This window comes from Apus apus, chromosome 1 (genome assembly GCF_020740795.1).
Source record: "Apus apus isolate bApuApu2 chromosome 1, bApuApu2.pri.cur, whole genome shotgun sequence".
NCBI classification, from domain to species: Eukaryota; Metazoa; Chordata; class Aves; order Apodiformes; family Apodidae; genus Apus; species Apus apus.
This window is the reverse complement of record NC_067282.1, coordinates 28,811,691-28,838,808: the sequence shown is the minus strand read 5'-3', so window position 1 is coordinate 28,838,808 and position 27,118 is coordinate 28,811,691. Positions and strand designations below refer to the sequence as shown.

The window sequence follows — 27,118 nt, the reverse complement described above, 5'->3', positions numbered from 1 at the left end:
GGAGAACAGAAGTTTGTACTTCTCCAGTGCTGTGTCAGATCAAGACAGTGCACTGTCCCCAGATTGTAATGGCAGCCCTGTCTGGTGTCTCAGCTGTGCTTCTTTTGATACTTGGTCTATTGCTTTCCTTACTCCATTGTATGTCCACATTGAATTATTTACCTGAGCCTTCCATGCAGATTTAGTGAGCTGTGCATTACATTTCATACTCAGTCCTCTGAATTCTGTGATGTATTGAGCTGTTGGAGATTTAACTAAACTTCCCCAGATTCCCTACTTACTCTATTAAAAAGAGAGAATGCTAAAGAGTTTCTGATACAAGTATCTGGCTGAACAGCAAAGAATGAAATCAATATTTCAGATGGTGCTGGGTCATTCAGGAATAGAAGAACAACCTTTATCAACTGTAAACCATAGTTGTAGTCTGCGAAACGAATGCTGGAATTAAAACTTCTTTCCATGGAAATTTTTGCTTTTGTATCTTTGCTTTGTATTTGGTTATGATATTTGACTGAGCTTGCTGGCCCAGTAATAACTACTTCATTAGAAGTAAATTCTCTTCTAATTAATGTGAATGCCAAATAAGGCAGATATTTCACTTCAGCAAATCTACAGAAATTTATCTAGCAAACTATCTTTGTGAGATGATTGGATCTTTTTCCAGGAAACTCAAAGCAAACCTTAAATTAATTTCAATAAATCAGGCACACGCTCACTCAGTGAAGCTAGGAAACCTGCTGCAGCTGGTACTGCAGTGTGGCAAATTACACCTTGGTTCATTGCACGCTTATTCCTTCACCTCACTTCACCTTTCAGGGAACAAATGGGACACAATATACAGCGGAGCTGCTCGGGAACATGTGTGTGACCGACTGAATCCTGGCTGTTCCTATCGTGTGCGTGTCTATTGCGTTGGGGAAGGAGGACAAAGCACGGTAATATGAGCTAATGCTTTTATTATATACAGTTTCTGTTTCTTGAAGAAAATTTGGTCAAGTGGTTAATAATCAAATACTGTACAGACATAGGTAAAAAAATTGCCCTAAATTAGTACCTGAAAAAGGTTCCAGTGTCAACAGTGCTTCAAGTTTTTGACCATTTCTTAAATAAATACATATGAATATTCTTTGCAAAGACTATACTTTGTTTAAAGTGATTTTTCTTATTTACAGAAACTACTATTTCTTTTCTGCATTATAATGTTGATATAATATAATTTCTTAAGGCCTAACCCAGAAAAACAGTGTAAATTTAATGTTTTCCATGTGGTCAACAGAGTACCCTGCCTGAGCAGCAAAGTCAGCCCAGCAGGCAGGGGAGGACAGTGTTTCTTCGGGCTTTACAGGCTTGAGCTCTGTAGTCTCTTCCCATGCTGTCTCAGCCACGAAGTGTTTACATTGTCCTGGTTTTCAGTATTCCCAAACAATTTGGTATGCCCTACTATTGTCCCTTGTATTACACACACACACACACACACTTGCTCTGTCACTTCTGTGATGTAGTTCAGCCTCCAGTGCCAAAACTGTCATGCTGTATTCTTTTCCCTTCTGCCCAGCAGCAAGTGTAGCAAAGCCACCCCTGGCTCTCTGCAGGCCTCCAGCAGGGGTTCACTGTCAAGCTGATCTGAAAATCTTTAAAGGGTGCATTCTTGGTGCCATTTCTTCCCCAGCCCCCCTTTATTATTTGAAATTCAGGTGTTCTTCCTCCACATAGAAGTCTCCTGCAAAGATAACCTTGCCCACAGCCACCTGGTCTTGGTAGATCAATCTGGATTCCTTCAGTGCTAAGCTGCAGTGCTTTCCCTCTTGCCACAGCCCAGCATGTTGTTGTACAGGGAAAGGCAGGCAGAATACTTTCCAGGCACCGAACCAAAAGTGCCTTTATGTCTTTGGAGACTTTTGCTCTGCCAACCTTCTTCCCCACAGCCCAACCCTGTTAGTATAGAATAAACATTATTTGAGTACTGAAGAGAAGACAACTTTCAGAAAGTCCTGGTACTTTCTGAAGGTGTCAGAAGTCAACAACAGAATAGTAAAGAAAGATGTAATGAAACTTTGCTGTAGCTTGTTGTGAACATAGACCTGCTGAGAAACATACTGCTTTAAAAGCAGCATCTGTTGCCCAGTGCAACAATACATGTCAAAGGAACTGAAAAGCAGCAGAGCTTCCAATCTGCTCTTTCTGGAACATATGTAGAAAGCAGTAGTGAAATGAGACTCTAAGATGCCTCTCTCTTGTCAGCTAAAGGCTTACCAGCTAAAGGCAACCAGCATTTGTTCTGTATAGCACTGAAGCTAATACCCCCACATTGTCTCTGACTCATTTTTGTCTGCATCCAGAATATTCAGTGCCATCTGCTGCATGTTGTTACAGTGTGTATTTTTGCACACACTTCAAATCAGAGGCAGAAGTTTGTTGTACACTAAGTATTAGTAACCAATGAAAAAGTTGAAATAACAATTTTTTTAACCTCTTCCGATTGACATTTCTACCTGCTTTTGCTTTCTGAGAGGTTCTCGCACAGAAAGTATACAAACTTCAAGGTTTTAGAGAACATTAAACTGCAGTTTGATGGAAAAGAGAATGAGTTTACATTGAACAGGTCATATTTCATATAGTAGGTTTGTACTGATAATTAACTACTGTTTTTAATTCTACTGCTTGGGTTTACACCAAAACTCAAAAGTTAATTTTGCATATTCTGTGATTACTGCGGCGTGTTTTATGTAGGTATTTTGGGAAATACATACCAGATCACTTAAGCATCTCCATGTATTTGAGGATGCAGTTCAAAAAATGGAAGATCCTACTTCTGACTCAAGTATTTTACTTTACTTGTGGCATAACTTGTTTTGGCCTAGATGACTTAATTAATATCTCTCTCTCTCTCCTTTGTAGGCATCTGATTCCCTGCTGGTGCAGACACCAGCAGTGGTTCCTGGTCCATGCCAGCCTCCAAGGCTACAGGGTAGACCAAGAGCAAGAGAAATTCAGCTGCGCTGGGGTAATTCTCTGGTAACTGTTAGTGAGCATAAGGGATCCAAATGTGTTATGTGTTAAAATTAAATATGCTTTTATTTCTTTCTTATTTTTAGGACCACCTCAGGTAGATGGTGGTTCACCAATCACCTGTTATGGTCTAGAGATGTTTCAGACAGAAACGGATGAACACAGAGAGGTTTACCAAGGCTCTGATGTTGAATGCACAGTGGGCAGCCTTCTTCCAGGGAAGGTGTACAGCTTCAGACTGCGAGCAGCTAACAAGGCTGGGGTAAGGAAGCAGTCTGAAATGAAGTTGGTGCCAGAGACTGCAAGCACTGTTAAGGATCTTCTGTTCAACAAAAGCTTCTCATTTTTTAAAATTAGGGTTTCCTAATGATTCCTGATGTAGAGTCATTTGATTCGCATAGCTAATTGTTGTGTGGGAACAGACAGTTAAACATCAATTTATAATAAAAGGGATTTTAGATGAAGGGAAAAGAAAAGAACTAGTTATGTTTTATATCTGAATAATAGGATTGGGAAATGCTTACAAAATGCCAAATACTTTATAAAACCACTGTTGCAACTTTAATATTCTCATGCTAAGTAAATAATAAGTTATTTTCTATATGCAGCTTTGTAAATTGATTGTCCTTTATTTTTACAGTGGTTTTGTGTTCTAGAACATAATAATTAGCTTTTCATGACTCACTTTTATATTTAGTTTAACTTCTAAGTACATGTTTTATCAGATACAAGAATATTTTTTCTATTTGGAGTATTAAATGTGTTTAAATAATGGTTGCTGTAGGACAAGATTTATTTAATTATATGTTAAAAATCCTGATTTAAAGACAGAGAGGCAGGACTGCTTGCATTTGTTCAGTAACATTCTCTTCATCCAAACCGCCATGACCAGTTGACACTACTTGTGGAGACGTCTGCAGCTTAAGGCTTTAAAGCACTGGTCTAACTTTTTATCCTTCCTGCAAAGAGTGTTTTATAGCTCAAACATTTTTTTAATCCTTTATTTTGGATAGATATAAATAGGGAGTTACAAATTGTGTTCTGTTACAGTGCAACCATCACGTAACTTCAAAAGAAGGATTTGGGTAGAACTCTTGTTTTGCTTGAGAGTTTGGAGTGTCCACTTAATTCTGATAGTGTTTGCTGTAAGGAGAAGAGTCTTGCAGCTATTCTAGAGGACAATCAAATATTGACATTGTCTTGGTTTAGTGGTCAGGGTGAACCACAAACTAGAGGGCAGAATTGCTCTCTATTAGCCACCCATCCACCCTCCCAAGGGAAGATAAAAGGGGAATAAGGAAGTGAGACTTAAGGGTTGGAAACTGAAACTGGAACAAGTTGACTGTAACACAGGAAAGGAAGTAGCATGTGGGGGAAAGAACAGATACATAAATTTACACACAGTTATATACAAAACCGATCTGGCTGATGGCAGGAGTAGGAGGATGAAAGTCCCTTGCAGCAAGGCTGCTGCAGGAGAGGGGCCCACAGCTCCTCACAGCACCCGATGGAGCTGGATTCTGGAGAGCACGTGGAGGGATGAAGCAGCAGCAGGGATGAAGGTGCAGGAAGAGAAAGGGGCTGAGCTTCCAGTTCTCCTGGCTTTTATAGAGGATGGCAGGACGTGGGAGGGAATACTGACCCCTCTCTGTTCTGACCCTCGCAGGTCCTTTGGGGTCCTAAAGACCCTCTCTCTAGTTTGTCTTATAGGTGTCAAAAATTTGCCGTGTCCACTCAGACCATAACAGAAATATATCCTGAATCCACAGTCCCCAAATATATATTTTATAAACAATTAATACAAAGTTTCAGGCTGCTAATACATGTTCCCATTGCAGTATACAGGTATTTTTAAAAGTAGTAATTTTATTTTTAGAAATTAATTGTATCAACTCCCTTTTTAACAGTTTGGACCTTATTCGGAAAAATGTGAAATAACTACAGCACCTGGACCACCAGATCAGTGCAGACCCCCTCAAGTGGCATGCAGATCTGCTGCTTGTGCTCAGGTGTCATGGGAGGTAAGAATGCCATGTTACACCTGTCTTAACATGTTTGGTTTCTACATGCTGAAGTTCAACTTTAAAAGCTTAAGACTGCATTTTAATCACATTTTTAAACATACTTAACCAATTATCCAATATTAGGTATGTAAAACCTTAAAGTCATTCATCATACCATTATACTTACTGAGGTGACAAGGGCAGGCTCTTTAATGTAAACTGACTGCAAACAAAACTGCTTCTGTAATCAATATTTAAAATGCAGCCAAATCTGATCAAGAATTAAGAGGTTAAAGAGTGTAAAGATAAAAACACCCATGATTGTGCATTGCCATGAAGGACCTGGAATAATTCTTCATGCCTGCTAAGTATCATAATATGCAGAAGTCTTGGGAAGTATTTTTGGAAGTGATGCAGAGTATTAGTGAAATCTCCTCTATACTTAAAAGGCTGCACTGTTGCTTCATGTCATAAGCTGTTTGGTAGACTGGAATCTCTTCATAGCCAGAAGTTGTCATTTGGCAGCCTGCAGGTACTTGAGATCTTATTTTGTTCTTTGAAGAGTTTTGCCACAACTGCTGCACTGCATTTCTTCTTTAAATTTTTCTTTAATGTAGTTACCTTTCCTCAGAGCAAATGTATCCACATAATAGAGTAGATTATTGTGCATTTGCTGTTTTTATAAGTTGATTTAATTTTATATAATTACATCAGTAATAATGTAGCAAAAGCCTCACAGACTTCCTATAAACCCATGGTATTTAGATCTCTGATTAAAAAATGCAATAGATAAAAACTAAGCTTGTAAAAAGGACAATTCTCTCTGGGCAGACTGTTTAAAAACAGCTTTTCAGTGGCTTGAGATGGAGTGAATTATCTGAGTTAAAGACTTGTACAGAAAAAAAAGATTAAACTATTTTACATGGAAGGCAGAGTTCATGCTTCCTATTGAGAATGTCAGAAGAGCTCTCCTTAAACATCTACAAGGCAAAGCCTTTAGAAGAAATCTCTTACAATGTTCAGATAGGATTAATCTGACCAGTGTTAGATGTCTGCTGGATAGAATCATGGAGTAATTAACATAGGAGTGGACCTCTAGATGTCATTTAATTCAACCTTTCTGTTCAAAGCAGACCTAACATCAAATTTAGATTGGGTTTCTCAGGGCCTTGTCCAGCAAGTTTTACTTATCTCCAAGGATGAAACTTTTGCCTGGTAAAACTATCTCTGGGCAAATGCTCTCATGCTGTAGAATTTTTTCCTTTATGTCTCATCAAAATACCCTTTAGTTCAAGTCACAAGTCTTGCTTCTTGTCTTGCCACTGTGCCATCCCCAAAAAGAATTTGACATTATCTTCTTTGTACCCTCCCAGTAAGTAATTTAAGGCAACTGTAAGATCTTCTCTTAGCCTTATCATCTGAATAGCAAATAAGCCTTTTCTTTTTGTTCTGTGTTGCACCCACCTTTGGTGGCCCTCCACTGAACTTACTCCATTATGTCCATGTCTGTCTTGCACTGGGGAGCCCACAGTGGGACACAGTACTGGAGATGCAGCCTCAAAAGGCCTGAGTAGAGGGGAGTAGTCCACCTTCATCAGACACACACTGCTGACTCACATTCAGCTTGGTCACCAGGACACACACATTCTTTTTTTGATAAAGTTGCTCCTCAGCCTCTACTATTCTATCCCAGGTCCAGAACTTTGTGTTTGCCTTTGTCTTAATTGAACTTCCTGAGGTTTGTATCAGATCCTGCATGTTGAAACTCCTTTGGTAGCCATACCTTTCCCATATCAAACACTTCCCCCCAACCTGTTGCCCTCCCTGCACTTGTTGGCTTGGATTCCTCTATTTCTCCTGAGGTGAACTCCACTATATCTACAGCAGCAGCAGTGACAACATTGAGAAATGACTCCATCTTCACTGTCAGTTGCACAGACATCTACAGCTGTGTTAGTTCTCTGACCCAACACATCTCATTGTAAATGAGAGAAGGGAAAGGGAGTCCTTCTCAGTCACAGCTCAGGAGCCTCAAATGTTATCCTGTGAAATGCTGTTTGTATTCAGTCACTTATCCTCACATAGCCTAATGCTGAAAGTAGCAAATCCTTTTATTTCAAAAGAAGGGGAGAGAAAAAAAAATGAACATGCTTTGGAGCAATTAATACCTGTACATCAGTGTGATTGCTGTCTTGGAATATTTAATCCAAAACAACAGCAGCATTTTTCTCCTGTTTTCTTCATGATCTAAGATTTTTTGTCTTGATTTGGGAGGGTTTTTGGCTTTTGGGTTGGCTTTTTCTTTATTACTTCATTGACTGCTAATACCTTTCTGTAGTCTCATGTCTTAGTCTGGCACTAGTACATGTGATTTTATCTGTTCTTCACACTATTATTTCTAAGGAGTATTAAAACCATTCAACTCCCACAGCTGGGAGGCTAAGGTTGGCTTCCTAGGGCAGGTCGTGGGGAAAAACAGGCTACTCAAGCAGGCATTTCAGTCCAGGTCTGCATTGCTGCTGAGGTGTCTGTCCCAGTTGCTTCACAACTCTTATCTTGGGAAAAAACAGAGTGCACAATTTTCTGCTTCCTGCTATGCTCACAGCCTAGTTTCCATGCACAGGAGTCTTCATGTTCCCCAAAGGAGGAGTCCTTTAATCTATAAGATTAAGACAGTAGCACCAGTGAGCTTTTGCATATTGTCATCCTTGCACTGTAGACCCAGGCAGTGTAAACTGTAGCACCTTAAATTACCCTATCAAGAAGACCATCTCTTGCCATTGACTCTTTAAGCTTCTAAGCCAAATGCTGTATGCTAAATGAACTCTCTATTAGAGCAACTGAAATCACATTTATTTTGTATGGAGCAGTCTCTGTAACAATAGGTAGGGTTTTTAAAGTATAGGTGACACAAGGCCAGTAACATATTCTGATTTATTTGTACTGTACTAAACTAAAAATTAGCAAAGAAATGGGAAGGTAGCATTAATGTGGGGAAAAAAACAACACAATATAGATGGGGTGAGTTTGGTTGATCTTTTTTTGGTCAGTGAATTTAACTTCTACCTATTTATATCCACTGTAAAGGTTCCATTGAGTAATGGAGCTGAGGTCACGGAGTATCGACTGGAGTGGGGCGGTGTGGAAGGGTGCATGCAGATCTCCTATTGTGGGCCTGGGCTCAACTGTGAAATGAAAGGACTTTTGCCTGCCACTATATACTATTGCAGAGTTCAGGTAAAGACTTACAACTGTTGTTAGTGAAATCTGGAAATTAGAATTGCTCCTGCCGTAAAAACGTGGTCCGCTTTGCATTTGCAGGCAGTGAATGTTGCAGGTGCAGGCCCTTTCAGTGAAGTAGTGGCATGTATGACTCCAGCCTCCGTACCAGCAGTTGTGACTTCTCTTCGAGGACTAAGTGAAGATGAAGTTGAAAGTCCACACTATTCTCCTTCCACATGCCTTGCTATAAGCTGGGAAAAACCGTGTGACCATGGGTCCGAAATCCTTGGCTACAGCATAGACTTTGGAGATAAGCAGCCAGTAACTGTGGGGAAGGTTCTGAGCTATATTCTAGATGGCTTACAGCCAGATACTACCTACAGGTATGCCATGCACAGCTACTTGACAGCCTGCTGTTTCTTCCAGAAGAACAGATTCTTTATCTTCTGTTTTCTTATATTGTTTTGTTCTCTACATGACTCTTAGAGAAGTATTAGTACATAGCCATGGAGGAAAAGGAAGCTTTATAATCATGATCTTCCTGAGTAGATAAGATGTGCTGGTTTTACTTTCTTTCAAGAAAAAATATTTTAATGTGTTTATTACTGTAGATCTGTTGCATCTGTCTGATGTGTGTGTCAGCTTAACTGAATTCAGATTACAGATTCAGATTCATTAACAGTTTTTTGGACTGGTTACTTCATAGATAGGTGGTCTCTAATCTGTTTGACAAGAAAAAATGCATCCAAGGAAGGACCATGTCCCGTCTTTACTGACTGAATTGTCAAATCTAGTGACAGCTCATCACAACTTGCACTGCCTTTTCTGCAGAAACAGCAAGTATTTGAGTGGCAGTCAGCATGAAGAATTACCAGTTTGAAAATCTGTCAACCATTTTAAAATCTCTTCTGAAGAATTTTAATTAATAAATCATCGATTACACGTAGCCCTAGGTTTACTGAAAAATATAAATGTAAAGATCAACATTTCTGCGAAGGCACTCTGCATTCCTGTTACAATGCATGCCCTCAGTGTTAAAGGAGACTGTCAGTCCCACTGAAGTCAGAATTTAAGCCCACACAATCCAGCTCTTTAAAATGTAGCAAGGAAAGTGACACTCCTGCACATTCATGAGTCTATCAAAGTCTAATATTAATAAAAGTCCTCACTGTAGAAAGTACCATCTATTTGGTACCACTGTTCTCTCTTGAAAGTGAATGGTGGAAGTTACCAGTAATTTTTTAGAATCTAATTCCAAGTTAATTCACTCTCTCTTTTTCATATACTAGAGTACGAATTCAAGCCCTGAACAGTCTCGGAGCGGGTCCCTTCAGCCACACCATGAAACTGAAAACAAAGCCTCTCCCCCCAGATCCGCCTCGCCTGGAATGTGCTGCGTACAGTTCTCAGACTCTCAAGCTGAAGTGGGGAGAGGGGACTGCAAAAGCATTAACTGACTCCATTCAGTACCACCTTCAAATGGAGGATAAGAATGGAAGGTTGGTTTTGGCATTGCTTGAATCTGCCCTGCATTGCTGTGGTCTGATGCTTGGGAGGTGGCAGCAAAGGGCAAAATTCTGTCTGCTTTGCTGAATTTACAACAGGCATAGAAGGTTGTCTCGTCTAGCAAGGCAAGAAGGGCTCCAGTGGTTTGTGCTGGGAAATACAAGATTAAAAACTGCATAGTTTTTTATTTGCAGTTCAATATGAAGAGCTAAATGACATGTTTAGTACCAGCCCACTTTTCTCTGTTTCACATTTGGTTAAGTATTATGTCAAAGTCTGATCAGTTTTGTGAATTTTATCTGCTTGATATTGGAAGGGGTGTATTCTTTACTCTCTGTTGTCTTTATATGTGACTATTCATAGTGGAAAATAAACTCATATAGTAAAAATCATTTTAAGGGAACTCTTGGTCGTGCACTTGGACCACAACAACCCCAGGCAACGCTCCAGGCTTGGGGAAGTGTGGCTGGAAAGTTGCCTGGCAGAAAAGGACCTGGGGGTTCTAATTGACAAGTGGCTGAAGATGAGCCAGCAGTGTGCCCAGGTGGCCAAGAAAGCCAATGGCATCCTGGCTTGTATTAGAAAGTGTGACCAGCAGAAGTAGAGAGGTGATTGTCCCCCTGTCCTCAGCACTGGTGAGGCCACACCTGGAGTATTGTGTCCAGTTTTGGGCACCTCAATTCAAGAGAGATATCGAGGTGCTGGAACGAGTGCAGAGGAGGGCAACGAAGCTGGTGAAGGGCCTAGAGAATCAATCTTATGAAGAATGCTTGAAGGAGCTGGGAATGTTTAGTTTGAGGAAGAGGAGGCTGAGGGGAGACCTCATCAGTCTCTACAACTACCTGAAAGGACATTGTAGAGAGGTTGATGCTGGTCTCTTCTCACAGGTAATCAGTGACAGAACAAGAGGGAATGGCTTCAAGCTGCAACAGGGCAGGTTTAGACTGGACATTAGGAAAAAAACTTTCACAGAAAGAGTGGTTAGACACTGGAATAGGCTGCCCAGGGAGGTGGTTGAGTCACCATCCCTGGATGTGTGTAAGGGTCGTTTGGATGCAGTGTTGGTGGATATGGTTTAGGGGAGAACTTTGTAGAGTAGGGATGGTGGTTGGACTCGGTGATCCCAAGGGTCGTTTCCAATCTGAATAATTCTATGATTCTGTAATTCTCTCATGTTAAATCAGAATGTGAGCTGAGATGGTACAGCAAGTACCCTTGCTTTAATGGTAAAATCAACAGTACTGCTACACTGTGTACCTTCTCTGAATCTCTGAGTAGCTTTAACTTGACTGTGAGACAAAATACATCTTGTAGGTGAAATTGCTCTGCTCTAAGGAAGAAAATAAATTAAACTCTTAATGCAAAAGAAATGCCATTACCAAAGACTTGGCCATGTGCAGGTACCATCTGTTTTAAATTTAAAAGAAAAGAAGAAGTCAAAGTACATGGTAACCCCTGCAGAAAGAACTAATCTTGTGCTGTATCCTGGGGATGCCAAAATTGAAAATCAAATGAGAGCTGCCAAGGTCAGTCTGTGTAAGAATTATAACATGAAGGAGAGTGGCCAGTCTACAGAGCTCTCAGAATGGGACTTCGTGTGCTACAGTTGTGACTCTGGCCTCCTGTGCAGATCTGAATGAGCTTCATCAGTCACCCATCTCTGACAATGATGTACAAGAGCAGTTGGATCCTTGACCCTTTCTTAAGCGTTGTAAAGAAATGTTGCAAAGGAGCAAAAAGCTAAAATCTAGTTACCTAATTTTGAAAAGCTTAAGTTGTTGGGGGAGTAGAAGGAAAAAAATAATAAATAAATAAATAGATTAAAAACAACCAAACAACTATGTGCCCAGCTCATTGAGAGAGAGAACTGTTATCCTTTCCTATTGTTTCAAGTACAGAAGGATTTCTGAAAATGCTTGGGGTCATTTTTGCCAAGAGACAGTTTGTAGTACTCATTTTGTAAAAGAGATTTCACTTCAAAGACATGCAAAATAAAAACTGGGCCCTGGAAAATGAGCTTATTGTTTTATAGTGATGCCAGAACACTGTTTAACTCTAAAATTATTATTCCTGAACTTCTCATTAGATTCTGGGAAATTATGGGAATAGATTTCAAGACAATACTGTAGCTACTTCAGAAGTCCTTTCCTGTGCTTAAAATAAGCTACTTTTTCGTTTTCAGGTTTGTATCCTTATACAGAGGACCATGTCATACATACAAAGTACAAAGACTCAGTGAGTCAACATCATACAGATTTTGTATCCAGGCATGCAATGAAGCTGGTGAGGGTCCCCTCTCTCAAGAATATGTTTTCACTACTCCCAAATCTGTTCCAGCTGCCTTGAAAGGTAAAGCTGCTTCTTTTTTCATTTGGGGGGTAGAGGGATGACAAGTTATTTTTGGAATTGTCTTATACTTGGAGTATTTAGAATGCTAAGCTGTTTTCAAAGTGCAGGTAGGGATGCTCCTTTCTTGTAATTGCCTAAAGCATAAAATATTTGCTCCACAAATGAGGCACTTGGGTTTATGCATTCTTTGACATAAGAAGGTTTATACTTAGAATCCTTGCTTCTCAGGAGAGAGTGACCAGGCTGTTAGAGTAATTTGAGGTGAAAATTATTCCTAGAATGTTTAGGTTTTTGCTTTTTTTTTATGCATACAGTGCACACTTGCAGTCACTGCATTTTACTTGTTTGCCCTTGGATGATACTAGAGACCTATATGAACTGTTAGTTGTTACTCCAGAAAACACAGTAGGAAGAATTTGTTTAAATCAGAATCTTTTGTTTCTCTGAGACAAGGCCAATGGTATCCTGGGGTGCATTAAGATGAGTTTGTCCAGCAGGTCGAGGGAGGTTCTCCTCCCCCTCTACTCTGCCCTGGTGAGACCCCACCTGGAGTATTGTGTCCAATTCTGGGCTCCCCAGTTTAAGAGGGTCAGGGATTTACTTGAGAGAGTCCAACAAAGGGCTGTGAGGATGATTAAGGGACTGGAGCACCTGCCTTACGAGGAAAGGCTGAGAGACCTGGGGCTGTTTAGTCTAAAGAAGAGAGGACTGAGAGGGGATCTTATTAATATATATATAAATATCTGAAGGGTGAGTGTCAAGAAGGAAGAGCCAATCTCTTCAGTCATGCCCTGTGATAGGACAAGGGGCAGTGGATGCAAACTAGAGCACAGGAAGTTCCACCTCAACATGAGGAAGAACTTCTTTACTGTGAGAGTGACAGAGCACTGGAACAGGCTGCCCACAGAGGTTGTGGAGTCTCCTTCTCTGGAGATTTTCAAGCCCCATCAAGACCCTGCCTTTCTGAGTGACCTGCCCTAGATTCTGTGGTGGTCCTGCTCTGGCAGGGGGGTTGGACTCGATGTTCCTTTCCAACCCCTAACATTCTGTGATTCTGTAAAACAGATTTTTTCAAGGCGTTAGAATATAATGTGAAGTGATGGGGAAAGCAAAGCTAGCTGTCACTTTTGTGTTTTCTTCCTTCAGTGCCAAGGATAGAGAGAATAAATGATCACACTTGTGAAATCACCTGGGAGGCTCTGCAGCCCATGAAGGGTGATCCAGTTATCTACTGTCTTCAGGTCATGGTGGGCAAAGACTCAGAATTCAAACAGGTATGATGTGTTTAAGTTACTGTCTTTTTCTTCAAATAGTATTTGCAGTGACTAGCTTAGATTACAGATTATTGTGTACCTCCTAAAACCATTGTAATAGAGAAAAGAGATTCAAGTAATATAAATACTGCAGTAAGTTGCAGCCTCTCTGGGCTACACTGAGGTTTGCTAAATACAACTTGACACACCTCAAGTGGTGAGGTAGTTCTGTGATTCTGTGAAACTACCCATCAATGGGAAGAACGGACAGAAGGAAAATATCCACCCAGGGGTACAGAATTGAGACTTAGGAGGAAAAGAACAAAGCCTTCTCTAAGCTTTTTGACGGCAGTAAACAATATTATTAAAGCTTTGTTGTCAAAGTCATACTTCTGTACAGAGAACTGCAGATAGGAAAGACCCCCTACGTACACAGTGTAGACATTCAGGTGTAGAGAAACTTTTTTTACGTAATTCAGTGAGCAGTTTTCTACCACAGGACCATTTCAGTACTAGGGCATGCTGTAACTACGAGGGTCAAGCAGCTGAGAGTGTGTTGTAGTTTCAGGTTTGATTATCCAAAGAGGCAGTTCAAAATGCCAAGCTACAAATTAGTCTGCATTTACAAGAGGATGTGCAGTGCTAATTCTTGTTCCCGGTAAACTGCCTGATAATTGACATGAAATTGGGCTTGGAAACTCTGTTTCACACTATTAAGCAGGCAAGTTTCCTTCCAGCAAGGAAACACAATTAATTCTGGTATATTATAATTTCATTATAGGTCAATATTAAATAAGTTTTGCCTGTGGTTTGGTAGATTATAGGCCTTAATATTTTCATATTTCATAGCTTCTAGTGTAGTGCTATGCCTGCTATGACCATTTGTTAAATTTTCCAGTGAAAGATCAACCGTAATCCAAGGTGTATGTTACCTTTCCATGTGAATATTCTTGATTGTAACTTTACAGTTGTAAATGCAACTTAAAGTATGTAAGTGAGGCATGGTCAGTGTTGCCTCTAAACACAGAGTCAAATCTTGCTTTGATTAACAATGTGCATTGCCAAATGAGCTGGACAGGAAAATAAAGGTTATGCTTTGAGCCTGGAAATAACTAAGTAGACAGATGTGCATGATTCCTTTTGCCTCTCCAGAACAGTTTAGGGCAGTAAATTCAAATGAAATGAGGAGACTGGTTTGCAGAAATTAAAATTGGAACAGTCAAGAAGTAAACAGGTTGGAAACAGCCTTTAAGATACTTAGACACGATGGTGAGAATTTTCTTTGACATGGACAAAAATAAACTGCCTGGACATTGACTCCAAGCTGTTTACTACCATTTCCCTGCCAAAACTTTACTCTTCTCTCCTCCTTCTCCCTGATCTATCTGCCAAGTTGCACATGTCGTTGGTTCCCACATGCTTCAGACAAAATCAGGTAGTAATCTGCCATTGGAGCAACATACATCAGTCAAGCTCTTAAACGGGTTAAGAAGCAACCATATAAATACCCCACAAACAAATTTCAGGGTAAAGCAACTTCTGACATGTCTCAGTGTGGGAACAGCTTATTGAGAGAAAGAAAAGTTTCCAAGTTGCAGATTCCAGTAAAGCTCAGCTGCCTGGCTGTCAGAGGAATTTCTGAATCCATGAGTAGCCACAGGCACAGGAACAGCTTTTCAGACAACAAAATGGGAAGAGATTTTGTTCCTATCTTTCGTTGGATGGTTGGGAGTTTGCATTCGTCTAATACTGCCTGATAGTATGCCAGCTGTAGGGAAAGCTTCTGCATGATGTGATATTTCTGTATCCTGCTGCCAAATAAATAAAGCAAATTGTACTGTGCTGCCCACATCATAGCTCAGTATTCGTTGCTATACCTGTAAACAGAAAATTGTGCCCACGTGGGGTTTTGTTGGCTTTTACAGGACCTTTATGTAGCTGCAAATTCATTAATTTGAGAATCCAGCATTTAGATTTCACTGAACTATGTATGCACTCCATGCAAAAGAGTTTTGAACTCACATTAGCCAGCCAACTGAGACACCCATGGGGAACACCCTAGTAAGTCATTGGGGTCCAGCGAACTGATGAAATCAGGCATCACAGAGAGGACTCCTGTGGCTTTCCTGATAAAATGTTTCCTGGGATAAATTATAATGTTTTAAGCACACTATATCTTAACTGCAACAAAGTATGTTGGATTGGATTAGACTAATGAAGTAGCTTCATACAGGGTTAATTTCCTGAAATCCTGTGACACAATGTTGTATAATACATCCTGTGGTGAACTATGTACATTGTAAGTGCTCATGGAAACACCTCAGCACTGGGGCTTTTAACAGAGTTTATTTGGCCTGTGCTCTTCATGCTGTGGAAGAACTGGTCATTCTTTTCCTGTGTTTCACCAGAAGGGCTGGAGAGTTTATCTGGCAATTAAATTGCATTTGTGAGCTCTTTATCTGTTTTTCTTTGCATGGCTGAAAACACTGGTGAGGAATCATCCTTTTGACAGTTGCCTTCACCATAAACAAAACGATGCTGAGATACATCTGTGTACATAGGGTGTTTTTACTTGGCGTGTATCATTTTTTTTTCTTACCTGCCAGATTTACAAGGGCCCGGACTGGTCGTTCCGATACACCGGCCTCCAGCTGAACTGTGAATACCGTTTCCGCGTGTGTGCCATCCGACAGTGCCAAGAGACCACAGGGCACCAGGACCTGATCGGCCCCTACAGTGCACCCGTGCTTTTCATCTCTCAGAGGACTGAACCACCCACAAGCACCAACAAGGACACTGTGCAAACCACAAGGACACAATGGTCACAGAGCGACCAAGTGTGTGCTGCTGTCATCCTTGCACTTTTTGCTATCTTTTCCATTCTGATCGCTGTTATCATTCAGTACTTTGTAATAAAGTGAAGAAAAGAGATTTATTTTAGAATGCTGCCCATTAAATTTTACTTTCTCATAATCTAAAAGTAATTCTGTTCTCTTGCTTTTACAAAACCAGGCATTTAGCACCGGCATTGGGACTGATGCAAGCCTTTTCAGCCACTTTAACATGCTTACTGGTAGGTATAGGCTGACACATCTTACTAGAACGCAAGCCACAGAAATACAATCTTTTATTTAATATGCCTTCTTGCAGTACAAACTCTAGATGGGGCAGGCAAGAAAGGGTTTGACCTGTAAACACAACTGTAAAAAATGGTTTCCTGGCCCACACTCTTAAGGGTTGCTACCATAACAGGGAAGAATGTGTAGATCACATTTAAAACTTACACTAACAAACTTGTGCTGTATACAATATTAATCTGATGCTGTGAAAGCAATTTAGCGCTGTATTTCTACCTCCTCATTTGTCTTAATTATTTGGGAAGCAGGATTTATGCTGAAAAACAGGAGGGGCTTTTCTCAGGCAGCAAATAATAAACTGGATGGAAGAGTACGCATGAAGGAAGCTTCTTATTTGATAAATGTGGAGTTCTTCACTGCAAGTAGATGTTTTCAAAAGACTACAAGGGGATGGCACAAGTGGTTTATCTTGCCCCAGGGATTTGATGTTTACTTAACAAAAATGCCTTTCACCTCTTAACAGATATAGAAGAGAGAGTGTGAGAGAACCTCTTAAAATTATTTAAATTGAAAAACGTATTTCTGCAGTTTACCTTTGATTGGATGCAGTTTATACAGATATCTGTGCCCTCTGATTTTGGCTAGCTATATTTTTGAGATTAAATTATGTATTGAATTTTTGCTGTTTCCCCAACATCCACTTGCCATATCCACCAGAATCAAGCACTGCCTTGTTTTTTTTTTTGTTTTCTTTCTTTCTTTCTTTGGGGCACCAAATCAGAAGACGAAGTGTAGTAATTTGCACCAGAAAACTTAAAGCTGCTTTTTTCTTGAGATCCTGATGTTTAATGTAATGTCTCTTTGGATACTGTACCAAATTGTTGATTGCATGTAGTTAATGTTGCATTAGAGCACTTTGCAATTGCATAACTCATCAATGTTTTGTGAGCTTGCATTTGTGAGTTCTTGAATGACCAGACTGAATTTTATCAAGTATCCCATTGAACATCTTGCTAGATGTCAATGATTGCCAGTGACACAAAAGCTTGTAGTGAAACTATCTTTAAAAAAAACAAATCCTTGTCTCATCACACTTACGTTATTTGTTATACACTTTGTAATTAGCTATTTTTAATTTATTTGAGTTACAAGATAGTGGATCATTAATGACTTCTAGTTGTATTCAGTTTAGCATTTTTAATGGTATTAAACACTTCTGTCAGTCTTAATAATAATAAAAAAAAGGAACCTCTGTCTTGTGCTTTGAAGATCACTGAAGAATTTCTCTTATATTAGAACGGGCATGTATTGTAATTGTTTATACGTCCAATGACCTGTGCTGTAGAATAATGTCGCTGAGTTTCGTTTTTGGTTTGTTTGGGGTTGTTTTTTTTTTTAAAAAAAAAAAAATGGCAAAGAACTTGGCCTCCACGTGGCAAGAACGGTCTGTCTTTAAAATGTACTGTATGTTTACATTTTATTTCAGATTTGTCATTTGTACGTATCGGTCGATACCTTCCCGCAGGATACCACGATAACTGATGTTTTCTAGAACCTTCTTAAAAGTGCCATGTTTGGCAGTGCAAATGTGGTGGCGTGTTAACAGCCCAGAGATTTCTTATACGGTTGAATGTCTAAAACGGTAAGATTTGTTACTACAGTCAATCTGCAGTGACTTATGTTTTTCATAGTAAAATTCAAATGAGCTCCTATTTTTGATAGTCATTTAATAGTGTATTTGCCATTTGAGCCTCAGTGCGTATTTACTGCATTGAAGACAGTTTTTAATGTAATCTTAATTTTACCTCATATATTGTACATTCCAAAAAAAAAAAAAATTTTAAAAAAAAGAAAAAACAAGAAAAACTCTATAAACTTTTTAAAACGTTATAGACACACTACCAAACATATCACTTTACAATTGTACAACGTCGGACTCCATGAAGACGAACCTGTATAGTCTGATAGAAAAATACATAAACTATGTAGCAAAGTATCTTTAAAAATCCGTGGAAAAAAAAAAATAAAAGTATCATTCTTTTTATTGTGTGTGTGTGTGTGTGTGTGTGGTTGTCGCTCCGTCCTGCGGGCAGCAGCCGGCGGGGCGGGGAGCGCGGGGCGGGCGGGGCGGGGGTCCGGGCGGGCCCGGGGCGGGGCCGGGGCCGGGGCCGGGCGGAGCAGCGGCGGAGCCCCCGGCCGGCGCGTCCCGGGCGGGATGGGGGGCGGCGGGAACGGCAGCGGGGAGCAGCCGTGGCCGTGGGCGCCCTGCGAGCCGCGGGTGTGCGCCGCGCTGCCCCTGCGGGCGCTCGCCCCCGTCACCGCCGCCTGCCTGGGGCTCTTCGTGGTCGGCGTGGTGGGCAACGTCCTGACGGTGCTGGTCATCCGCAGCTGCCGCGAGATGAGGACCACCACCAACCTCTACCTGGGCAGCATGGCCGTCTCGGACCTGCTGATCCTCCTGGGGCTGCCCTTCGACCTGTACCGGCTGTGGCGCTCCCGGCCCTGGATCTTCGGGCAGCTGCTGTGCCGCCTCTCGCACTACCTGAGCGAGGGCTGCACCTACTGCACCGTCCTCCACATCACCGCCCTCACCGTGGAGCGCTACCTGGCCATCTGCTTCCCCCTCAAGGCCAAGGTGGTTGTCACCAAGCGCCGGGTCAAGGCTGTCATTGGCATCCTCTGGGCCTTTGCCTTCCTCTCCGCCGGCCCCTTCTTCTTCCTGGTGGATGTGGAGCAGCCCGACAACCACACCGACTTCAGCCGCGAGTGCAAGCCCACCCCGCAGGCCATGGAGTCCGGCCTGCTGGCCACCATGTTCTGGGTCACCACCTCCTACTTCATCCTGCCTGTCCTCTGCCTCAATGTTCTCTACGGCTTCATCGGCCGGGAGCTGTGGCGGAGCGATGCCCGCCTGCAGGGCCCCAGCGCGGCCCTCCGGGAGAAGGAGCATCGCCAGACAGTCAGGATCTTGGGTGAGTCCCTTCCTCGTCCCCCCATGGGCCATGACAGGGGCTAGGACCAGGGCTGGGACCAAGGCTGGAGCTGGGACCAGGGCTGGGACCAAGGCTGTGGCTGGCACAGGGGGCAAAGCCCCCCAGCTCCCACACAAGGTGTGGATAGCACAGGGGGACATCCCAGCCGTGCTGCCCAGCCCTCCGGTGCTCTGTGGCAGGGGTTTGGTCCCTCACGGCAGGGGCTTCACCTGGTGCAGCACTGCACATCCAGCAGCATGCCTGCCTTCTGCAGAGATAACCCTTTTTCTGAACTTTATCAGGCAGAACCAAGTACAAGGGAATCTGCAACTTGGGCAGCAGCATCTCTGGGTGGTAAATTTCTGCTTCTGGCAAATGAGCTGGATTTTCTTAGTGATCTTTTTTGTAGCTCGCCTGGGTGTAAATCCACCGGTTGCCCAAACAGGCTGAAAAGCAGCAGCTTAACCCTTACCAGGGTTGCAGACAACTCACATAATAGCAAAGCGCTTCCTGCTGATGTAGGATGCTGTTAATTCTTAGTTAATTTCCTTAGCCATACTTTCATTAACCTAGTGTCAGGCTCTGGAAAGTTTAGAGATCTGCAGAAAAGTTTAGAGTCTGCGCTTGGGGCTTTGAAATTTGTAAATGGTGACTGACCTGAGGAGGGGAAATAAAAGGGAAAGAAAAAATGGGAAAAAAAAAAGGAAAAAATAAAGCTGTATTGTTTAATGAGCATTAAAAAAAAAAATGCCCTGCACATAGTGTAGCACAAAGGCAAGAAAGCACATTTTGTTAACTTATTAGAGGAAGATATTTACATTGGAGTAGGCACAAGGTTTCCCAACAGAAACACCCATGCCCACAATCTCCTCAGAACCCACTGAACCCGAGATGTTCCCCCTTATCTCAAAGAGCCAGCAGCGTGATACGTGTCGTGCATTTCAGGCATAAACTTGCTTTGGCTTTATGCTTTTTTTTTAAGCTCTGAGAAACACAAAGGGTGCTTCATAAATTATTATTTGTTTACTTATGTGCATGTGTAAACAAAAATAATTTAAAATGCGGATACAGTAATATACTTATTTAATTGCTCCCCATCTGCTCCTGCTATGTTGCCATTTCAAGACTGTGTTCATATTTGTTAGTATTGTGCTAAAATGCAACACAAGACCAGGAGATCCACCTAGTCAAGTATCTGTCTCCAGCAGTAATTGTCTGGGGACATGTGTACGAGCTTCAGTGGAAAAAAAATCAAGAAACCAACTAAACCATAGATGTTCAGGTCAGCAACCATCCCATGACAATAGTGGGAATTCAGCAGGAGCTTGTGTGGCTGAGGTTCAGCACTTACCCTACGGCCTGTTTCAGCAATGTAGACGTGTTGAAGAACAGCTCTGTGGTGAATGGAGCTGCTGCCACAAAAGCACCTCTTCTTAGGCTGGCTTTCATCTTCATATCACACACACACAGAGCATTACAGACATTGCCAAGGGGACTTGTCCTTGTGCCTGACATTATTATAGGGGTGTAACACCACAGTTAGGTGTTTACAATTTCCTCAGCAAAAATAGCTGAAGATTTCACCAGTTACCTTTTAATCCAAAGACTAACAATCACAATGTTATTCCTGTTTTCATGGGCTTCCAACAGTTTCATGCCATTATTTCTGTATATCATTTGTACCAGTTGAAAGAACATGCAAAATCAGCCATATGTGATTTAGTTTACTGGATGGTTGAAATGTTAACTCACTATTTAACTACCATGTGTGTTATTTTGTCTTATAGCTGTGGTGGTTCTGGCCTTTGTAATTTGCTGGTTGCCCTTCCACATTGGCAGGATCATATTTATAAACACCCAGGACACCAAGATGATGCTGTTCTCCCAGTACTTTAATATATTCGCTCTGCTGCTGTTCTACCTGAGCGCATCCATCAACCCTATCCTCTATAACCTCATCTCGAAGAAGTACAGGGCAGCAGCCTACAAGCTGCTGGTGCCACACCGAGCTGCGGAAAGGGCTTGCACGGTAATGAAAGATGCTGGTGGCCTCACGGAGACCAGCGCTAGCACAAGACACGAGTACGCCACCAGCTGCTGAAAGTGCAGCCTGCACTTTTCCAGGCCTTCTCTTCCAAAGGAAAGGAACTTCTTTGTCACTGGAGAGGCAAGGGGTGTGTGTAGCCGTTTGTATTTTGGAATACTTGTATTTCTGTTAAGGGAGCAAGCAGGGACTGTAAAGTAGTGAGAACGATGTGCAGCTCATGAAAGGTAACTCAATAGGAAAAGCTGGAGTAAACTGCCAGTAAAACTGTAGTTTCAATTTATTACCTGGTGTTCCTTGCATATGTGTTCTGTGCACTTTCTGGTGTTTCCTAAAAACGACATCAAGGGCTGCAAAGGAGGGGGAAGTTTGAGGCAGCAGCTCTGCTTGGGTGCAGTAATGGGTAAAACTTGTAGACAGCAAGTTTTGCCCTTTGAAAACGGTTTTCTTACAAACCAGATTTTACCAAAAAGAGTCTTGCAAGGAGGTGGACACAAAAGTAATCACCCACCCCCCTGAACATCCCTTGAAGAAAGGCACATGTATTTTTAGTACCTGGCCTTGTAATCATGAAGGAGAGTTTCCCAGACAGTTTCCTGGCCTCTTCCCTTGGGAAAGCATCTCCTCTGCCCAGCCTCTGGGCTTCACCCTTTTGGTTTGACCCATGTGATCAAACAAGGTCACTTAATGATCTACTAGTAACCAATGCCCTGTACCTGTAAGAATTTAGATATTCCTGATCACTTCTTCATGATAGACCCATAATGTGTGGTCATTGTTAGAGGTGTGTCTCCACTTTGTCATGTTATGTGTGCTATGTGCAAATAATACACCCAGCTAACCAATCTTGCCACAAATGACACCTGTCACTGAATGTGCTGGACTGCACCCAGGACTCACTGCTATTTAAGGCCACACTGGAAGTCAAAAGTAAACTCAATAATTTTGCTCCATAGATTTTAAATACAAACTTAACAGTTTAGGAAGGAGTGCTTATTGTGAGGAAGAGCTAGAAGGAGCTGCAGTACCTGTTTCTCTGGAGGACTGTTGCACTTATGTGTCTTACTTGTTACCTTCCTGGCTATAGTGATACAAATCTGGACCAGAACCAGTGAAGTGGGACTGAGCTTACAAGAGCATCACTGGTGGTGTCTCTGTGCTTGCCCTTGGTTATCTGTTCACCTTTGTTAATTAACATGTCAGTGGATCAAAAAGTAACAGTGGTGTTTACTGAATTCAACATCCAGCTCAGAGATCTCAAGATAGTGGAGTTAAACCTTAGCCTTCTCTGGGTTTTAAAAATATGACCAATTAGTCCATTAAAATTCCATAGCTCTGAGTCACTGAATTAAACAAAAATTAAAATCTAAAGACAGAAAAAAAGCCCCAGCTCCCTGCACACACGTTAAGCTTTCTTCTTCTGTCAGCTTTGTACTAGAGAAGAACAGTTGTCTGCAGGGCTTGGGTTGGGTTGCATTTGCTGGAGCGGAGGGCAGTCATTGAAGTATTATAATAAAAGAACAGCTGGCATTTTGTGTTTGTGTGGACAAGTTCTTTTTAACAGCAAACTTTGTAAATGTCTGCAGACCAAGGGGATAAAAAGGTGCCTCTCCTGCATGTCTGTGGTCTGCTGGATACTGCTTTTCCTCCATCACTAGCTACTAAATTGCTCTGGGAGGTGAACACTCCCCCCACAGAGATTTCCACAAAAGTGATTGTGTAGGTACCATGGGGATGAGGTGTGAGCAGGAGAAGAGAGGGAAATGCCCTAGTGGGATGCTGCACCAAACCCCCTGTTTTCCAGGGTGTGCTCTCTCCCACAGAGCCCTGGCACTCCTCTGCTGTCTAAGCACAGTGGGTATCCAGGGCAGGGCCCTACGGTGGGTCACTTGTGGTTGGTACCCCATCTCACCACTCACAAGCTGCTTGGGAAGTGACACCACAGCACAAGACTTCTGCTCCTGGTAGCAGACTCCACAGAAATGGTCTGGTTTACTAGGAAAGTCATTTGTATCCCTGTGATCACAGACTCATAGAATGCCAGGTTGGAAGGGACCTCAAGGATCATCTGGTCCAACCTTTCTAGGTACTACTATAGTTAGCTTAAATGAGATGGCTCAGCACTCTGTCAAACTGAGCCTTAAGACTGTCTCCCTTGGGAGACTATTCCAATGTTTGACTGTCCTCATGATGAAAAATTTACCTCTTGTGACCAATCGGAATCTCCCCAGGAGCGACTTGTGCCCATTACCCCTTGTCTTTTCCATGTGACTCCTTGTAAATAGGCAGTCTTCATCTTCTTGGTAGCCACCCTTTAACTACTGGAACATAGCAAGAAGGTCTCCCCTAAGCCTTCTCTTCTCAAGGCTAGGATAAAACAAACCCAGGTTTCTCAGCCTCTCCTCATATGGCAGGTTCTCCAGTCCTCTGACCATCCTTCTCTGGACCCTCTCCAGCCCATTTGCATCTTTTTGTAGAGCAGGGACCAAAACTGAATGCAATACTCCAGGTGTGGTCTGACAAATGCTGAGTAGAGGGGGATGATGACTTCTTTATCTCATGATCAAGGGCTGGTGATGCCAGGTCTGGGTGGGTTCTTCCTCTTACCTGGGGTTTCCCTGCCATAAGGAAGCACCAATCTGCCTTGTCCACCAAGTTCTGTTAAAAATATCCCTTTTTCATGCTTAACAGAATAACACACCCAGCAAACAGCATTTGTGAGCTTGCTGCACCTTCCTGTTAATACTCTGTTGCCACCAGAAGAAACATTTAGGAAACAAATGGAGTTTGGGGGAGTTTCCTCAGGATTATTCAGACCTGGCATTGCTACCTCCAGTGGTCAGCTGTGCTGGTCTGACCTGTGGTAGGAGAGCAGGTGGGAAGGTGCCCAGCCAAGCTCTGTGCCACATTACAGCCAGCCATGCTCAGCTTCAGACTCTGTATTAAAAGCCTGTAGAGGATCAGCCTGCACAGGGCATGGAATCCTGGGTGTCCAACAGCCACCACCACAAGAGCACCCTCACCATGGCTACCTGCAGACTGTACAGTCCTGTGAGATCAGCTGGAACTCCATCCACCCTCCCATGGTAACTTCCTCAGGGCTGCACTGGTTCATCTTCAAAAAACTTAGCCACAGAGAAGTGGCAGAGACATTAAACACTCCACCACAGAGGCTCTGGTCAAAACACCCATAGGTCACAGGTGAAGGTTTTGGTTTCTACAGTCCATGAAGCCTGGTGGACCTTATCAATGAAGGCTGATGCCTCTAGACACCTGTGGTGAAAGCTGAATCAGCTTCCAGAGCACAAGCCTCAAATCTCTCATAACACCAGGAAGTAAAGCATAGTCCCAGAGGCTCTTGTTGTGCCTCCAGCTGCACCATTTGCAGCTGAGGAACCCCTATTGTGGAAAAAACACCCCACAACTTTCTGGGACCCCTTTCCAGTCTGGCTGACTGTTGTTCAGAGAGCCAACATGACTGAAGCACCAGTTTCACAGCAGTTCCTAGGAGTGGGAAGATGAGGCAGCAGACAAATAGTTATTTTTGCACAGGAATGAAGTGGTATGTCAGTCTTGGTCTTCTTCCTGCTTCTCTCACACTTGCACAGCAGTGCACAAAAACCAAATTCTTTTCAGTGGGTAAAATACCACATACTATGAAACCACATCTGAGTTAAGTGCAAATAAATTACAATATATTAACGATGGCACTTACACAAACACCCTTAACTTTAGGGGGAGATGACTTTCACAAGAACACCTTTGCTGCACTGTTTCCCTGACAGAGACCCCAAATTCTGGGCCAAGCACTTCTGAGACAGGGTGATACTGTGGTAAGGACCAACTACTTCAGGAGCTTCAAAAACCTCATCCTGATTTAATGTTCCTGGAAACATCAGAAGGGCAACTTCTGCGTTTTCAGATATTTCTCTGAACAGTTATTTCCATGGAGGTGAAAAAAACCAAACAAACACAAACAACCCTTCTCCCTTGAATCCCACATGCATCACTTCAGGAAAATAATCTCTTGCCAGAGAAAAAGAAGGGGAAACCCAAGTAGCAAACTAATGAGGGGATGTTAACATCACCTCAGCTATGCAGCAGATTTGCCTGCTAATACTTTGTTCATCTCTCTACAGCATTGTCAGGAGATTTGACCCACAAAACCAAGGCAAAAAGTCTGAGTATCCTGTGGACACTGGCTTCCTTCTGAAAGCCTTCTCTTTGAGAATTACTCCTCAGAAAAAGGATTTGGGCATTTATTTTTTATAACTGCAAAATACAGCTGATTCTCCTGGTTTTTATTCCAGACTCTGTCCACAGCCCTCCGTAAGGGCCATGAGACTTCACAGACTTTCAACTGATACCTCAGCCACTTGCAGGGGTGTATCACGTTTCTTCCACAAGCCAGTCATTGTTCCTTTATAAATGTGCGGAGTTTTGGGATGAAGTAACTCCCTTGTATTAAGTTTCAAAATCTTGAAGCTATTGTGCACTGCAGCCCTTTTGTATCCACTAAGAACTATCCAGTTAATTGCAAGACGTTCTCTTCACAGAACTTATTTAATTCAAAGTCTGGGTGTATTCCAATTTAACAGCCATTAACCTGTTAGCTCAGGAACAGGGGAAGTCAAATCCCATTCAACCAGGAGCCAAATGACTTGATATTCAAGAAGTAAATATACCCTTAATTATTGACTCAAGGGAGATTGGTTAAAAAAAAAAAAACAACACACCAAACAAACAGCAAACCAAAGCAAAACAAACAACGCAAAGAAACAAAAACACTCAACCCTTTTCTGCCAAGTTCCAGCCACCCTGTCTCCAGGGCCGCGGGCAGCCCCAAAGCCAGCCTCCCAGAGCCTGCATCTCTGTTGGCGGGGGATGCAGAGCTCGGAACCTCTGCCCGCTGCCGGCATCTGCTCGCTGCAGCCACCACGCGGGTGTCCAAAGGCCGAAAAAAAGGATCAGCGCTCACAGCTTGCCCGAGGCCTTCCTCACTTCCCCACACAGGCCTGGGTCCACAGAACAAACCCCTCACCAGAGGGGCAGTTTCCACCAGGCGGACACCGCCCGGGGACGTCCTGCCCTCGCTCCCGGGCCCAGAGGACCGGCTCCCGCGCCTGCGGGGCGGCCGCGCTGCCGCCAGGGCACGGAGAAGCGCTGCCCCCGCCAGCCGAGGCGGCTGAGCCCGCCCAACAGCGGGCAGGGCACGAGGGGTCGGCCGCAACAAGCGGAAGACCTCACGCAAGACACCTGCCTGGAGAGGCAGCCGCGGAAGCAGCTGCCGTGCCGGGGAGCGGGCCCAGGGCTGGGTGTCCCCCGGCTCCCTCCTTCGCCCGCGGGCTCGGGTTTCCCCCGAGGCCACCACGGGCCGGGCCGGGCCGGGCTGGGCCGGGCTGGGCCGGGCTGGGCCGGGCTGGGCTGGGCTGGGCTGGGCTGGGCTGGGCTGGCAGGGCCCGGCCGGCAGCCCCCGAGGCCCCGGCTGCCCCCCCCGGCCCTACAGCCCCGCTCCGGCGGAGGGAGCCCGCCCCGCCCCTGCAAGCCCCGCCCCCTCCTGCCGTTCCCGGTTCCCATTGGCTGGGGCGCCCGCTCGTCACCGGCGGTTGCCATGGCGCCGCGGCCGCCCCGGTGCCGCCCTGAGGGAGGAGCGGGGCGGGAGGGAAGGGCAGTAGCGGGCGGC

The 27,118-nt window shown here is 43.3% G+C and overlaps 2 protein-coding genes across 5 annotated transcripts in view; both read left to right on the top strand.

The window, feature by feature from the left end:
- Positions 1–18,463, top strand: part of FNDC3A (fibronectin type III domain containing 3A) — a 121,767-nt gene extending 103,304 nt beyond the window's left edge. For all 4 annotated transcript variants that reach the window (XM_051634781.1, XM_051634789.1, XM_051634805.1 and 1 more), the window contains 10 exons: positions 817–935; positions 2,899–3,004; positions 3,096–3,271; positions 4,917–5,030; positions 8,100–8,249; positions 8,334–8,617; positions 9,524–9,733; positions 11,923–12,089; positions 13,236–13,363; positions 15,949–18,463. In XM_051634781.1, the coding sequence (XP_051490741.1) occupies positions 817–935; positions 2,899–3,004; positions 3,096–3,271; positions 4,917–5,030; positions 8,100–8,249; positions 8,334–8,617; positions 9,524–9,733; positions 11,923–12,089; positions 13,236–13,363; positions 15,949–16,263 (1,769 nt within the window). In that variant the 3' untranslated portion in view covers positions 16,264–18,463. The remainder of the gene's footprint in view (positions 1–816; positions 936–2,898; positions 3,005–3,095; positions 3,272–4,916; positions 5,031–8,099; positions 8,250–8,333; positions 8,618–9,523; positions 9,734–11,922; positions 12,090–13,235; positions 13,364–15,948) is intronic.
- Positions 18,464–18,634: 171 nt separating this feature from the next.
- MLNR (motilin receptor) lies at positions 18,635–21,702 on the top strand. Its single transcript, XM_051608592.1, has 2 exons — positions 18,635–19,391; positions 21,179–21,702. The coding sequence occupies exons 1-2, from the start codon at positions 18,635–18,637 to the stop codon at positions 21,490–21,492; spliced, it is 1,071 nt and encodes a 356-aa protein (XP_051464552.1). The 3' UTR covers positions 21,493–21,702.
- The last annotated feature ends 5,416 nt before the right edge of the window (positions 21,703–27,118 follow it).